The sequence below is a fragment of the Pelodiscus sinensis genome, chromosome 7, assembly GCF_052426305.1.
Source record: "Pelodiscus sinensis isolate ZL-2025 chromosome 7, ASM5242630v1, whole genome shotgun sequence".
Classification (NCBI taxonomy): Eukaryota; Metazoa; Chordata; order Testudines; family Trionychidae; genus Pelodiscus; species Pelodiscus sinensis.
This window is the reverse complement of record NC_143058.1, coordinates 42,232,029-42,247,910: the sequence shown is the minus strand read 5'-3', so window position 1 is coordinate 42,247,910 and position 15,882 is coordinate 42,232,029. Positions and strand designations below refer to the sequence as shown.

The window sequence follows — 15,882 nt, the reverse complement described above, 5'->3', positions numbered from 1 at the left end:
CTTACGTGACAGTTCTGCAGAAAAGGACCTGAAGATTACGATAGACAAGATGATGGATATGAGTCAACAGTGTGTACTTGTTGCCAAAAAGGCAAACAGCTTTTTGGATTGCATTAGTAGGAGTTTTTCCAGTGGTTTGAGGGAAATGACTATTCCCTTTTATTCAGCAGAGTGAGGTCACATCTGAAGTACTGCATCCAGTTTTGGGCCTCCCACTACTGAAAGGATGTGGGCAAATTGGGGAGAGTCCAGAAGAAGGTAACAAAACTTATTAGGGGTTGGAGCTCATGATTTATTAGGAGAGACTGAGGGACCTGGGCTTATTTAGTCTTTATAACAGAAGAATGAGACGGGGTTTGACAGCAGCCTGAAGGGAATTTCCAAAGAGGATGGAGCTAGGTGGTTCACAATGCTGGCAGATGACAGAATATGGAGCAATGTTCTCAAGTTACAGTGGGGGAGATCTAGGATGTATATTAGGAAAAACTGTTTCATTACGAGGATGGTGATGCATTAGAATGGGTTGGCTAGAGGAAGTGGCAGAATCTCTCCATCCTTAGAGGTTTTTCAGGTCAAATAAAAAAGGCCTGGATGGGATGATTTAGTTGGCATTGGCCTGCTTTGAGCGGTAGGTTGAACTAAGTGACCTCCTGAATTCTTTTCCAATTGTAATCTTCTATGATTCTATACCTTTTCCTGTATTTTAGTCTAATTCCCATCCAGTTTTCCTCAGTTCTTTACCATGTGGGGCCTGAGTCTATGAAAACAAACTCTATTTCATTCCTTCATTCCGCACAAATCACTTTCTGTAGAAATATGCTCATTCCCTTCCCTCACATCTCTTATTTGTTATGTAAGGCTGAGTTCAGTAACTAAAGGTTGATACTGTCCTCTATATTTTTCTGAAAAATGCTCCCTTCCTTGGGGCGTCTATATCTTGATGGCTACAAGATTATTCTGACTCCCAACATGAGTTGCAAATTAGTTTCCATTTTTTAAAAACTGAGGCTATATTTTGGCTCCAGGAGAGAGAAATCCCTGGAAAATATATACTTGTTGGAATATTGGTGACTGAAACCCAGGATTCTGGTTTAATGACTCTGGTTTCTGGATAATTCCTTATGCACAAGATACAAAATTTTAAAATGAATACATTATGTAAATATTGTTACATAAATGTGATAATGAAAGTGAGTGGATGTTATTATTTAACATGCATGTTTCAGTAGCACCTAGAGATCAAACAGCCCCGTTGTGCTGGGTGCTGTACATTATAAACAACAGGTCCCTGCCCCAGAGATCTTATTTGCTGCAGGGAAATAAAATTAACAGCTAGAACTCCTCTCTATGTAGTGAAGATACCTGATTTTGGGCTAAAGGTTTATCAAGCAAGACTAGAAGAGATAGGTCATGTACAACATCAGATTACTAAAGAAAGGTCTGAGAGTGAAACTTGACTCCATTTAGTTAATGACAAAATTTGCAGGATTTCATATAGAGAAACTAGATCAGATCCTTGGCCCAAAGTGGTACAAAGTAGTTGGAAACCTGCAATATCCATGGTGATGTGCTTAGTGTTGGGTGAATCTCTTACCGGCATGGAGATAATCACTACTTACCACAGCATGTGTGACTGAAATGCAACTGCACTCCAGTGATTGTGTTGTGAGCAGCTGGGAAGTTTTGATCTGCCCAGAAGCAGCCCTACATTAAGCCATAGGGCTTGCATGACATTCATCCACCTTTAGACAAGGAAAGTTAAAAAGGTGAGTTAGAGCCATTTTTCCCCTCCTTTAGCTGCACTACCCACTATTTCGCTGCAGCTACTGGTTTAGCTCTCTATATCAATAGATTCAAAGTAATGAATCAAACTGAGGACATTTGAGATAATGTGGCTCAGAATTCTACAATTCAGCTTTTGCATTTTTTCCCAATAATCTTTCTGCATTTTTTTCTTTTAAATAAAAATGTAATGGAGAAGATTCTGCAGCCTGAATCTGATTCCCTTTTCACCCATGTAAATCAAGAGTAATTCTGAAGATAATTAAGCTAGACCAGTGTAAAACTGAATACACTTAAAAAAACAACACAAAGTCTTGTAGCACCTTAGAGACTAACAAAAATGTAGATGGTATCATGAGCTTTCCTGGGCCCAACCAACTTCGTCAGATGAAACAGTTTTATTAAGTTTATTCAGTTACAGGCTAACACAGCTACCCATCTGAAACAGTGTAAAACTGGTGAGTGAAATCACACTGGGGCCATATGGATGCTCATCTGAGACTGTGAATTCTTTTCACAGCTCATTTACTAACAATGACAAAAGGGGAAGATGATTTTACCCAAGAGAAGCAGAAAGGTCTTTTGCTGCCTGTCACAACCATGATTCTAAAGGTATGGCTACAAAACAAAAGCTGTTCACGGGCTCATCTATAGCCAAACTAGCTTGACTCTAGTTAGTACAGGAAACGAATAGCAGGAAAGACAGCACAGCATGGGTTCCAGCACAGGTAATACAAACCTGGCATGGATCTGGAGTGTGAACTTAGCTTGTTATCCTGCTTGGAAATCCACACTGTGCTGTTTCTACTGCTGTTACCCAAACTAGCTGGATTCATGCTAGTTCAGGCAGCTAGTCTGTGCACAGCTTCAACTGTGCAGACACACCCTGCCATTATTTTTTATTTTTAAACAAGAAAATTGACATATTCCATGGAGACTTAACAGCTTTGAGGAGAGCAAAATAATTTCACAGGAAACAAGATAAAGGCTGCTGGAACCATGATGGAGGAAAGGGATACAGTACCACGATTTCTGCTTCCTTGAATTTTTCTAACCTCACTCACCAAAGTGCTAGATGCCCCTTAGAAGAGGGATTGTAGAGGTAACATGCACGTGTTCCATTGGGGGTGTTATGGCATGATATACATTTGAAATGCCAGCACACAGGGTTCCAGTGCAGGAGGGGTTGTAAGGGCCTAATAGATAGTCTTTGATTTATACCACTTGAAAGTATTGTTGCAGCTTCTTCATTAATTTCTTGCTTAGGTCTAGATAACATTGTCATGCCCAGATGGGCCAAATACATGAACTACCGGGGCTAAGAATTTGTCCAAAATATAGAGATTGAGTCTTATTAGCTGGAGACGGAGAGAGTAGTTAATGGTAATGAGAATGGAGTCTAAAAGGAGAGGAGGTTAGAAATGCCCACTCTCTGGGAAGGAACTTGAAAGAAGGCTGAGAAGGAGCAAACAGACCAGAGCAGACAGGTTACATCAGGGATGAGTGGGACCATGGCAAGCTGCCATTCCGATATACCTCTTTATGGCCAAGTGGAACTCAGTTCCCCCTCCCATTCCTACCCACTGTCCTTTGGCCTACTCTGACTATAGGAGTGTCTTGGCCTGCCATACAGCCCAGGCTGCAGATTCCTGCCTCTTCCAGGGTCAGAGAGTCTGTTCCCAAAGGCCAACAGAAAAGTAAACAAAACAAAACCTTCATGCCATTGATGCTGACTTAGCCACCTCTTCCTCACAAGCACACCTGACATACTCTGTCTTATCTCAGGTGCCTGTCTGTGTTTTCATGAACCTCACTGTTTAGAGGCTGACAACACTCCCCATTTTCTCAAGAGTTCCGGTAAGCTACAGCTCTTCAGAGCCCCTATCTCCAGACAGGCTTCTTGCTCATCCCTGGTTTAACCTGTTTGCTCTGGTCTGCTTCCCTCTTCTCTGTCTTATTTCAGGTTGTTCCCCAATGACAGGGCATTTCTGATCTCTTCACCTCTGGGACTCCTCTCTCCAACTGGACTCACCCAGTTCATTATGGGGAGGAAAAACCCAAACCAAGCTCTCCCCAAACTGGACTTTGTCTCTAATTAGGCCTGGTGAACTCAGGCTGGCTAACTGACCATATTAACCCTTTTGTGACATGTGTGGGATCCACACACACTCCATCACACTAGTGTTATTTTATTTTCCAGGGTCAGTGATATGTCCATGATGACTTGCAACAGAGGGCATATGTCTTCAACTGAAGGTGAAGTGATGGTGTTTACTAGCTCCTCAAAGCAGTGAGGTCTTTAAATTAAGCATCATTCTGGGTTTTCCTGGTTTCAGTTTGCACCACTCTTTCCCTTAATTCTTGCTTCACTGTAAATTGTGGAATAATAATGAGTTACAGTTTCTACAACTCTGCAACATTTCTAGGTCAGTTCTCCTAGGATTTCTAACAACCAACAGAGAGATGCTGAGTCAATAATGAACCAATGCATAATAGTGAGCAACACAATGACACTGAAGTCTTTCAAATGAGACATAAAAGTGGATCCTCCTGATCAGTTGTAATCACTAATGAGCCCATGGCTCTTTTCACAGGAGAGGTTTGGCAAATTCCCAGTTCTAGATAATTGCAGTCTGCCTCCTCATAATTTCCCTGAAGTTTTAATAGGAAAATTCTCTTTCCCCTAGATTGTTTTGTAGTGTTAAAAAGGTCCACATTTCCATGCCAAAGCAGATGTTAAGTACATGATTTTGATATAAAGACAAACATTTTATTACACACTACACATATATGTATACATTAAAGAGTTAGATAAAGCACACACGGCTTGATGTGGCAAAAAGATTTTATCAGCATGCCCTAGGGAGCTCCGATTTATTTACAAAAGGTGAAGGTATTGTATAAGTGACTCTTCCAGATCAGCACAAATGAATGCTAATAAAATTTGTATATAAGATGACATCATCATGCATTCATATATGTTACTGAAAACTATTTTTAAATATTTTAGAGAGTTTAAAAACTTTTCATTGATGCTCTTTTTCAGAACCCTCTGTTGCAAACCCTGATCTGTTAGTTTCAACTGCATAGACTTCTGAGGAAGAAGAAAATTACAAATAACAAATGTCTGGTACCTCTAAAAATTAACTTAATTAGTTTTTCTATGTATAATAATATTATGATTATTTACACACTTCCAATATCTTAATGCCTTCTAGAGATGCAAGTAAATGCCCATTGAGAAGTTATGAATCTCCCAAAATATACAGTGGCAATTTTTAGATGGCCAGATGCGAGCTATTAAACCTTAATTAGACTGAAAGCTCTTTTGGGGAGAGGCTTTGTTTTTGTTTTATGTCCATACAGTACCTAGCAAGACTTGCCTGATTAGGATCTCTAAGTGCCACTGCCATGCAAAATTAAATTTGTTACTGCTCTAGGGCTGTATATTGCCCATCCTCAATCTCAGCTCAGTGTAGCTGTCGGTGGAAATGGCACATCTCAAGATGGGGAATATAAAGAAACCAGTCCCTGTCAGGTTGTTTAATGAAATGATGGCTTTGTGAAGGGTTTGGAATGTTAGAAAAACACCCAGGCTGATGGATTATAGGGTGGACTGCAGGTACGGCAATCAAAGGTGCACGATCAGTGCAATTTATAACAAGGTTCCATGATTAATCACATGGTTGTCACTTCCTAATAAATGTGTGTGTATCTATATGGGCACACATGCATGTGTCTTTTTCCATCACAGGGGTATTACAAAGAGTAATTTATTATTGTTATTATTATTTATTTGTATTTTGGTGGTGCCCAAGAGCACCAGTCATTGTGTCCCAAGGCTCCATAATAAAACTGGGACATTTCAGCGGGGCTCCAGGCGATGGGGTCAAGCAGCATGCCACCTGCTTTCCTGTGACTGGGGAGTCTGCAGCGCCACTGCACTGTGCTCTCACTCATGATGCTCCAGGGTATTCGGGGGTGAGGGTGGGGAAGAATGAAGCGCTGCTGCCACATTATTCCATAGGCACTGGAATAGGGATGCAGGGGTGCAATCTCTTTCCCAGTGCTCTGGGGTTTGGAGAGTGGGGAGGAGCCCAAAGCTCTGCTCCTGCACTCTTCCCATCCTAGCATGCTGGGGGAGAGGACTGTGAGCACTAGCCATCCTGAGTGGTGACTGGCAGCTGTAAAGGGGCAGGGGAGGCGGCGGATTCTGGGGCACCCACAAAGGGTGGGGCTGGCACCCATGAATGTGCCTTTTGCCATCCCCCATGAAACTTCACCCACACTTTGCCATGTGCTCAGGCTTTGACTTTAAAAGATAAAATTTGACTTTGCAACCTTAATTATGTTTTAATGTAGTTTGTGTGGGGGATGATGGGGATTCCACAACCTCCCAGGGAAGGCAATTCCAGTGCTTCATCACCCTTATAGTTAGAAAGCTTTTCCTGATATCTACCCTAAATCTCCCTGATTACAAGCTGATTACATACTAAGTAGCTTGTGGATTCAAGGTTTCTGAAAAATGATATTGGGTAGCAGTATTGAGGAAATGTGACTGTTATGGAGAGAGAAACACTATTTCTATGCTGTGTTGAAGTAGTTTTTTCAAAGAAACTGATAAACACAGAATCATAGTAATGTTAGAGTGGAAAGGACCTCGAGAAGTCATTTAGTCAATCTGCTCATTCCCCAGCTGAAGCAGGACCAGCTATATGTAGTTACACCATCCTTGACAGATGTTTGTCTAACCTACTATTAAAAATCTCCAATGATGGGGATTCCACAGCCTCTCAGGGAAGTCTATTTCAGTGCTTTGCCATCTTTGTAGTCAAAAAGTTTTCCCCAATATCCACCCTTGTTACAAATTAAGTTGATTACATACTAAGTAGTCTGTGGAGTCAAAATTCCTGAAAAATTCCGCTTGCTATTCCTGTATCTAAGGCCTAGATTGTGCTTCTATGGTCTGCCCTGCATGGTGGTGGCATGCTGCAGTAAGTGCACAAGGAAAGACTTGGGCCCCGAAACAGATAAGGTTCCTTCACAGTGCTCCTGTTGATCATAATCTGCTACTTGTCTTGATCAGCAGCCGATTGCTACTTGCCCTGCAGCTGAGCTGCACTTGTCATCAAATAGAACCCAGGCTCCCCCCACTTAAGGGGAGTAGTGCGTGGGCAGTGCACACTTACATCTGTGAGTCTGGACCCATGGCCCGGGCTCCCTGCTGGCAAGCCAAATTATTTTTGATGTTGGTAAAGGTCAGTCTAAAGATGGCAATACATTCTATATGCCGTGTATTTGGAATGGATCTGAGTGTAAACTCTTGGAAGCCAGAACCATGTCTTCTTATAGGCTAGGAGGCTACTTAACTAATCATAATGGAGCAAATCTGATTTAACCTGGAGCAGAGTACCTATGAAAGTAGCAGGACAAGCAGAGTTAGATTATACTGGACAAACAGAGGCTCACCCTGGGTGCTCTGAGAGACACAATCCTGCCTCCAGCTCCCAGGCATACAGGGGAATACACATGCCGCATCATACTTTTGGATGTTTGCAGCCTGCATCCCAGTTAGCTCCACACATTGGCATGGAGAAAGGGATGTGGCCATGGCCCTGACTCTTCCTCACCTCTTCTTTACAGACTGATGCTCATGGGGTGCGAGGAGGAACCCATCTTTGAGCTCCTCCAAGCATCAGAAGGACACTGGTGAGACTAGAATCTTTTGCATGGTGCATAACCGGGGAGAGGAAGATGCCCCGTGACTTCTCCCCACCATATGCGTATATTACCCATAGGCAGTTTGGTCCAGAGTGAAATAAAAGGAAAAGTGTTCTGGTTACATTTAGCTCCTTCTTGGGCTAGACAAAGGATTAATATTCCATCACTCAGAAAAACAAGGAAGGCACATTCACCTTGAAACCTCCAGCTAGTCCAGTATTTTAACTTGCACATGTACATTTAGGCTTTTCATTTTTAATCAGCAGATTCTTACAGTATGTAAGTATATGCATTTTTGAGTTATGAATCATGACATTTAATTTTCTTCATCAACATTAGTAAGTATTTGTTTATAATAATAGGCCAGAGCTTATCTAGTACTAGACAAATTTTATATTACAAAATGATTGCTGATCACAGGAAGGTATGTTCATTTGCATTTAAATTCGCTTTCAGAACAGTGAAATCCTGCCACCCTCTGGACAATAATGAAACCAAGAGACATTTCTTATAGTCAGCCTCAAGAATGCTGGAAAAATGTACCCTCTACTAATGATGAACATTAGTTTTTTTTTTTTAATCACATTTTTTTACAATTAAGTGTTAGTCTTCATAAAAAATAATAGTTATTAAACCACGGGCAAAATAATCATACTAAGGGTCTGCCCTCACTAGTAACAGCTAGCCAAGCTGTGAACAACTTTAAAATGTTAAAATCTTAATCTCTCCTGATAGTCACTTTACTTCTTATGTTTATACTTTCACGTCTGCTGACAAAACCCATCAGAATGTCTATCTTCTCTCTATAAACAGCTTCAATAAAAATCCTTATATTAGCAGTATTAGTTATACATCCATTAATTGAATATAAAGGCAAAGTAAAATGTCTGAGAAAGATAGTGTGGCATTCAAATGTTACAGTTGAACAAAATGAGTGATAATGGCACGAGTGGGAAGCATGTTTCTCCATTCATATGGCATGCAGCACTTTATACAAATAAAACTGCTGATGCATTTACATAATCACCTGAGGTAATAAATGTCTGCAAATTAAACATTTTAAATCGTATCTTCAGTATAGTCAGAGGGAGACTGCAAAATAATGCAATGCACAGTACCTTGTTTTCGCTACAAAGCCTAGCTGTTCCTGTGTTTGGATGAGATCAGCCAGCTGTTTTTGCAGAGCCATATCCTTACCATGAGCTTGTCTAATAAATGGATGTTCTAATAGGTGGGTGACTGAAGGACGCTTTTCAAAGTCCTTGATAAGACACCTGCAGAAACAGAGCAATAGCGTTATACATACGCTGTATGTTGTTTGATCCAAAATCATTTAATTTAATTTGAACACTAAACTGTTGGCTTATTGTTTGGCAGTCTCACAGAGACCATATTGCTTTTTCTATTTATTTGTGTTATTGGCTATACAAGGGGACCATATTCACTTTTCATTTACAGTGGTATAAATAAAACTCATTGAAGTTACTTAACACATATGCTGGTGTAACAGAACAGAATTTGGGCTAGTAAACACATGGCAATCTTTTAAAAAGGAGTAAACAGAAGAAAGTAGAGGTTTACAGCATTACTCTAGTCTTATTTGTTGTATCCATTCAAAACAGTTTTCATCCAAGAACAAACAGCCAATTCCTGTAGTCATTAATTTCCTGCATATCATCCAAGGGGATTCTGATTGAGTGAGAACTGCAGGATTTAGCCTAATGAAATAAATGAGTACAGGAACACTGCTCAGAACAATTTGATGCCAAGTTTTTAATACATTAGAAAAGTTTTCATTGGGCTCTCACATACTGTTGCAATGGTATTAGTGTAAGAACCTTGATAGGTAAATTACAAAATCTCCTTAATATAGATCAGGCTAGATTCAAGTGACTCAGACTTAAATGCTAACCAGGATGGGCAAGTTCGATCACTGGCAGGGTCAGGTGATTTTGTAATGAACAGACAGAGCTTATTAAATTAACATGGAATAATGTTTAACTAATAAATATCATAGCATACTGTCAAAGATCTGAAATCTAGAAAACCATGATAAACAGTATAATTCAGTGCCACTACTGCTCTCAAGAGAAAAATGTATTTAAATTATTAAACTTCTTTCAAAAATGTCCTTTAATTTCTTTTGGCATTAGTTTGTTTAATTGTATTTAGTTCAATAATTATACTGTGATTTTAACATGATGATCATTTAAGAAACAGCAAAAGAAAAACTATATTACAATATATTTAGCAATCCTGGCAAATATCTATCAGTTCAGTGGACTCTAGTCCAAGATGAGATTGTCTGAATAGATGCTTTAAAATGAACATATTTTTACACTTCATATTTACTGACTTTCATGATGCAGTTACATCAATTATACATTTACAAGGGAAAATTTGAGAAGCAGAGTCTCCCTCCCCATTTTACCCAAAAAGGGACAATGAAACTTTGGTAACTTTCACAGCACTCAATACTCTTCCAATTGCAATCTGCAGACTTTAAATTATATTTCAAACATTATGCATTTTAGTTTACTACAAAATGACAAAATGCACTAGCAAATTATTAAAACTCAACCTCACCTTGAATATTTTCTAGACCATTAAAGCCTGGTTCCCAAAAAAATCCTGCAACAGCTTTCAAAATAACTTTAATAATTGTGGTTCATCAGGATCATTTGCACATCCCTTTTCCTTGACCAACATCTAGTCCAGAAAAGACTGTAAAATATTCTGTCAATTTTACAAGTGGTATGGGGAGTTTTACAATCTGTTAGAACTGGAGCCTTCTGATAGAAAAACTAAACCAACAGAACCTACATTATCTCCATTCCTCTGACTGCACAGCTATAAATACCACTCTTGCCCTGCCATGAAAAGAAATCAATCATTTGTCTTTTACATGTTCTGAGTCCTTTTTGTTTTGTTTGGGGATTTTTTTGTTGTTTATCTGTGATTTTTAAAAGTGAATGCACACCCATATGAAATATTGGACATGCCAATCTCCATTTAAATGTCTACCATTCTTTTTTGTGTACCTGAGAGTGGGTGGGTTTGTAAAAAGAGAGCTAATTAAATAAATGAAAGCAGAGAAAAAACACAAAACTACCAAGTATTCAAAAAATCACATATTCCCTATTTATTAGAACTAGTGATTTATTTTATGGCAAATGTCTACCATGGGGAATTGATACTGAAAAGTTTATACTGAATTAATTTGATGTTTACCACCTTTACAACACAGAGTTCAAAGACATTCCAGTTTTTATGATAATAAAAAGTAAGGATTAGAGTGAAATTTGAACAAGAAATGGGACAGCTACAATACTGTTAAAAGCACTAACGGCATAGAAACTTTGTATCACTAGAACAAATTCTGTTCTGAATTACACCAGTGGAAGTCCAGTGAAACTCTGTTGACTAGACCTAGTGCCTCTGGATGATCTTATGTGTAGGGAAAATATAAGGGCTGAAACTTCCAACTGTCCATGGTATTGCAAGGAGTGTATTATAAAATTACTGATGCTATAAGGAGATTTTTGTCACAGTATTCTGGTAAATGTCACAAAAATATAGTAACTAAATATAAGTTAGGGGCAGTGTTTGGGTTCTCTAATTTTTAATACAATTAAAAAGCACAATGCGCCAATATTGTGACCAGATGCTTAACACAATCATTAACAACAAGAAGGAGGACAGAACATAAGGCAGGAAAAAGAAAGACCAAGATAAACTATTTAGATAAGTTAGATGTATTGAAGTTGGAAGGGCCTGACAAAATTTATCCTAGATTATTAAATAAACTAGCTGAAGCAATCTCAGAACCATTAGCAATTATTCCAAGAACTCAGAGAACAGAGGCGGCCTCTGAGGACTGGAAAAGTGCAAATATAATGTCTATCTTTAAAAGGGAAGCCAAGGAGACCCAAGGAATTTCCAGTTAGCCTAAATTCAGAACCTGGAAAAATACTCAAACAAATTAAACAATCAATTTGTGAGCACCTGGAGAATAACACAGTGACAAGTAAAAGCCTACATGGATTTGTCAAGAGCAAATCATGCTAGACCAACCTAATTTCCTTCTCTGGTGGAGCTACTGGCCTAGTGAATACAGGGGAAAGCACTAAATATGATTTGATTTAAGTAATGCTTTCGACATAATCTCACATGACAGTCTCAAAGCAAGCTACAGAAATGTGGTCTAGTTGAAATTGCCAAAATGTGAGTGCACAAGTGGTTGAAAGACCATACCAAAAGTGTAATTATCAATGGTTTATAGTCAAACTGGGAGGACATATTTAGTGGGGTTCTGTTCTGGCCTCAGTACTATTCAATATTTTCATTAATGACTTGTATACTGGAGTGGAGAGTATGCATATAAAATGTGGGGATAATGCAAAGCTGGGAGCAGTTGCTAGCACTTTGGAGGACAGAACCACAATCTAAAATGACTTTGACAAATTGGAGAATTAGCCTGAAATCAACAAGGTGAAATTCAATAAAGATCAGTGTATAGCATTATGCTCTGGAAGAAAAAATATCAAATGAACAACTACAAAATGGGGTATAATTGACTAGACACTAGTATAGCAGAAAAGGACCTTGGTGTTAGTGGATCAGAAACTGAATATGAGCCAACAATGTAATGAAGATGCAGAAAAGTCTAATATTCTGGAGTGCATTTACAGGACCATATGACTTAGGAATTAATTGTCCCACTCTACTTGGTACTGGTGAGACCTTGGCTGAGATGTCGTGTCCAGTTCTGGGCACCAATCTTTAAGAAATATGTGGAGAGAATCTAGAGAAAAGCAACAAAAATGAAAAAAGGTTTAGGCAACCTGACCGAAGAGAAAAGGTAAAAAAACTGGACATGTTTAGTCTTGAAAAAAGACAACTCCAGGTAACATGATGATAGCCTTGAAATATCTTAAGAACAGATATAAAGAGGCTGGTGATCAATATTTCCTCTAATGTTTTCCATCCCTGTGCAAAATAAATTTTGTTGCATGCACTAAGGCATGTGCAGATGTGCACCAGCAGTAGAAACACATGCTGCCAGCTATGAGCAGCTATGGGCACTCTGTTCATCAGCTGGGTGGCACATCAATCTCTCCTGGGTGGTCACCCAACCACTCAGCTTACAGAGAACACTGCTGGTGATCATCAGTACTCCATGTCCACTGAAGGCAGGACAAGTAGTGATCAGCTTAAACTGCAGCTATGGAGATTTGGGTTAGATATTAGGAAAAACTTTATAAGGATAGTTAAGTACTGGAATAACTTACTAAGGATGTTGTGAAATCCCTCTCATCAAAGATTTTTAAGAACGGCTTAGACAAATACCTGGCAGGGATGATTGAGGTATACTTAATCCTGCTTCAGGGCAGGAGGGTTGGCTAAATGATCTAAGGTCCCGCAAAGCCCTACAGTTCCATTATTCTGTGGAATTAGAAGCTCTATATGGGATAGAATAACTAAAAAACCATGTACAGTTCTGAAGCCAATTCTCTGAGGGTAGGTCTACACTAGCCCCCTTGTTCGAACTAGGGAAGCTAATGAGGGTGACGGAAATTGCAAATGAAGTGCGAGATTTAAATACCCTGCACTTCATTAGCATGTTCCTGGGCGGTCACCATTTTGGAAACTGACTAGCCCGGAATAACTGCCCACGTCTACACATGGCAGTGAAACGGGAGTTCGAAGTAAAGCCCTAACTAGAATTAGCTGTTATTCCTCCTGGAATGAGGTTTAACATCTAATTCGAATTAAGGGCTTTACTTTGAACTCCCGTTTCACTGCTGCGTGTAGACGCGAGCAGTTATTCTGGGCTTTTTGTCAATTTCCATAATGGCGACTGCCCGGGAACATGCTAATGTTTAAATTTAAATCCCACACTTCATTTGCAATTTCCGTCACCCTCATTAGCCTCCCTAGTTCGAACTAGGGGGCTAGTGTAGACATACCCACAGATGGAGTCCTGGAAGTCATGGTAGAAATGTCAGAAATGACAGGCATATTTCAGAGGCACCAAACCATCTTTGAAACCAACTCCACTCTTCAAGGAGTGTTTTTCAAATAATATTTTTGGATGAAATTCCAGGTCTATTGAAATCAGTGGAAGTTTTGCTAACAGAGCTGGGATTTCAACTTTTGTGTTTAAAGTTTCCACATTGGTCCGGATTCCTTCTGACACACCAGGACCCCAATGTCTGCCTTTCTTCTTGTCTCCTAAGGGATGGGGAGGGCAGAACTTCCACCAGCACATCATATAGGCTGACCTAACAAAAGCCTCCACTGAGAGGAAGCAATCCAAAATGGCAGTGAAAGCAGCAACAGTAGGATCAAAGACACGTCACTGTCCCATGAATCATGTCCTTACCAACTGAAGTCAACAGGATTTACCTCACAGAATACTCAGTTTCTGCAGATTAAAGGGGACTGTTTCAGAAGAAAAGAAATTATTTGACATGGAATAAATTGTAGGCAAGTTGCTAGGAGAAAGGGTCAAAAATAATATAACATGACTTTTATGAGAGGGGTCAATTGTTAGTTTTTAGTGTTGTTATTGTCTCCATAACCTGTCATAGATGCCTGAGGATTAAGATTGTCTTTTTCTTGTTTATATTTAATTATTCAGAGTTATTAAAATGTTAAGTGCCTAACATACTTTGGGCACAAGATGAATAATAATATTAATATAACAACAGGCAACCTGTGGGGAATGAAAGTTATCCATTGCTCTGGCCTTTTGTTTTGCTGCTGTATTCTATGCAGCCCACTCTCTACATTGCAGCTAATAAAGAAGTTTGTTCAGCTGTTTACTGCTGTCTACGAACAAGCATAAATCCCTAAATATCAAAAGTCATGGGTATTATAACAAATCTGTTGCCATCTAGGATGCCACTTAAGTTATCAGTGAAACATCACAAACTCATAGTGCTACAGACTAATGACACATAGTTGATCTGTCTAGGGGTGATGAAAATCTGGATCACTGTGGCTAGCTGCCAGATCCTTGCTGTGGAGGAAAAGGAGACTTTTTTAGTAAGACGACATTGAATTGTTCTTCACTCTCTTGCACCACCAAAGAGAGGAATGGACATCTTTCACAGGTGGCACTTCATAGGAGTCTTGGAGATTGTTGATCTTCAGCTTGCACAATAGGCCCAAACCCTGCTAGAAGCCACAAGGTGATTTCAATATATTAGTTTCTACCCTAGCATGTGCAGCTCAAATTCAAGTGACTTTGTTTGCAGTCTTGGATGAGAATTCTTGGCATTCATCAGAATTCTGGTCTCTTTGGATTATGCAGGATGGGTTACCTACCTGACTCCCAAGATGTGGTAAATTCCATCTATCAGATGGCCACGTGGCTTTAATTGTTTTTCTCCCATGAAGGGCGATAGTGGAATAATTACAGTATTGAAAAAGATAGCGTAACTCCTGTTGGCAGACCTAGCAGCAAATAATCCATTACTAGCATCTCCTCTATTTTGAGCTAGAATACTGTATATTCTGGGATATAGTCACATGCTATCCTTCTGTGCACTGCCACTCAAAGGCAATTGCTGTTATAAATGCTGTACTGAAACATGTGCTACACCTTCCTCCGAACTTGTCTCTGAACTCTTCTTGGCACCTTTAGTTGTGTGTTCATTAGAAGAGGAAATGACAGGCTGTCAGTGTCACTACTGGTGTTCAGCATTGTTGTTACTTCCCAAGCTAACAGCTGGCACTGTTTCTACTCTGTTTTTTCTGAAGAGGCCTATTTAATATCCAGTCCCCAAACCAACCAGGGCTAGAGCATCAGGAAAAGCTGCTGAGGTGACTGTATGTTCCTTAATTTGACAAGCCTGAAAAACCATATGACAGCAGAACCCCAATGAGATGCCAAGGTCATTAATTTCCTCACATGTCTTACTGAGATAAAATGCTGAATATGGTTACAGGTGAGAAGTAATGGATTCCACAGAGCTGAAAAGATAAGACAAATGTGGAAAAATAAATAGTAAAGATTTCATGAGTAAAGTAGTTCCTTATGTAGCCAGTGGGCTTATACTGGTGCTTGTGACTCATATGCTGGGCTCTACATCTCTGCTTGATCTCCAGTCCTACAAAGGGATCTTTATGAGTAGATCTCCAAGCTTGTGTGGATCTGACTGCAGATCGGGGATTAAATGCTGAACATCTACCCTGGTCCCTAATGTGTTGTTACTGCCCTCCTTCCATTCAGCTGTGTATGTTCCAGCTCACAATGGAAACTGCACTGCACAAATTCCATATGTTCACATAACTTATTTTTAGGCATGGAAACAATATTCAAATATTGAATAGGGATTGAAATTCTTGGGCAAAATCTGGCAGCCAGGCAAA

General features: G+C 39.6%; 1 protein-coding gene across 1 annotated transcript in view; it reads right to left on the bottom strand.

The window, feature by feature from the left end:
* MYO3B (myosin IIIB) overlaps positions 1-15,882 on the bottom strand; it is a 337,904-nt gene that overhangs the window by 234,590 nt on the left and 87,432 nt on the right. Inside the window, exon 8 of the mRNA XM_075933604.2 lies at positions 8,622-8,777. Coding sequence (XP_075789719.1) covers positions 8,622-8,777 — 156 coding nt within the window. The remainder of the gene's footprint in view (positions 1-8,621; positions 8,778-15,882) is intronic.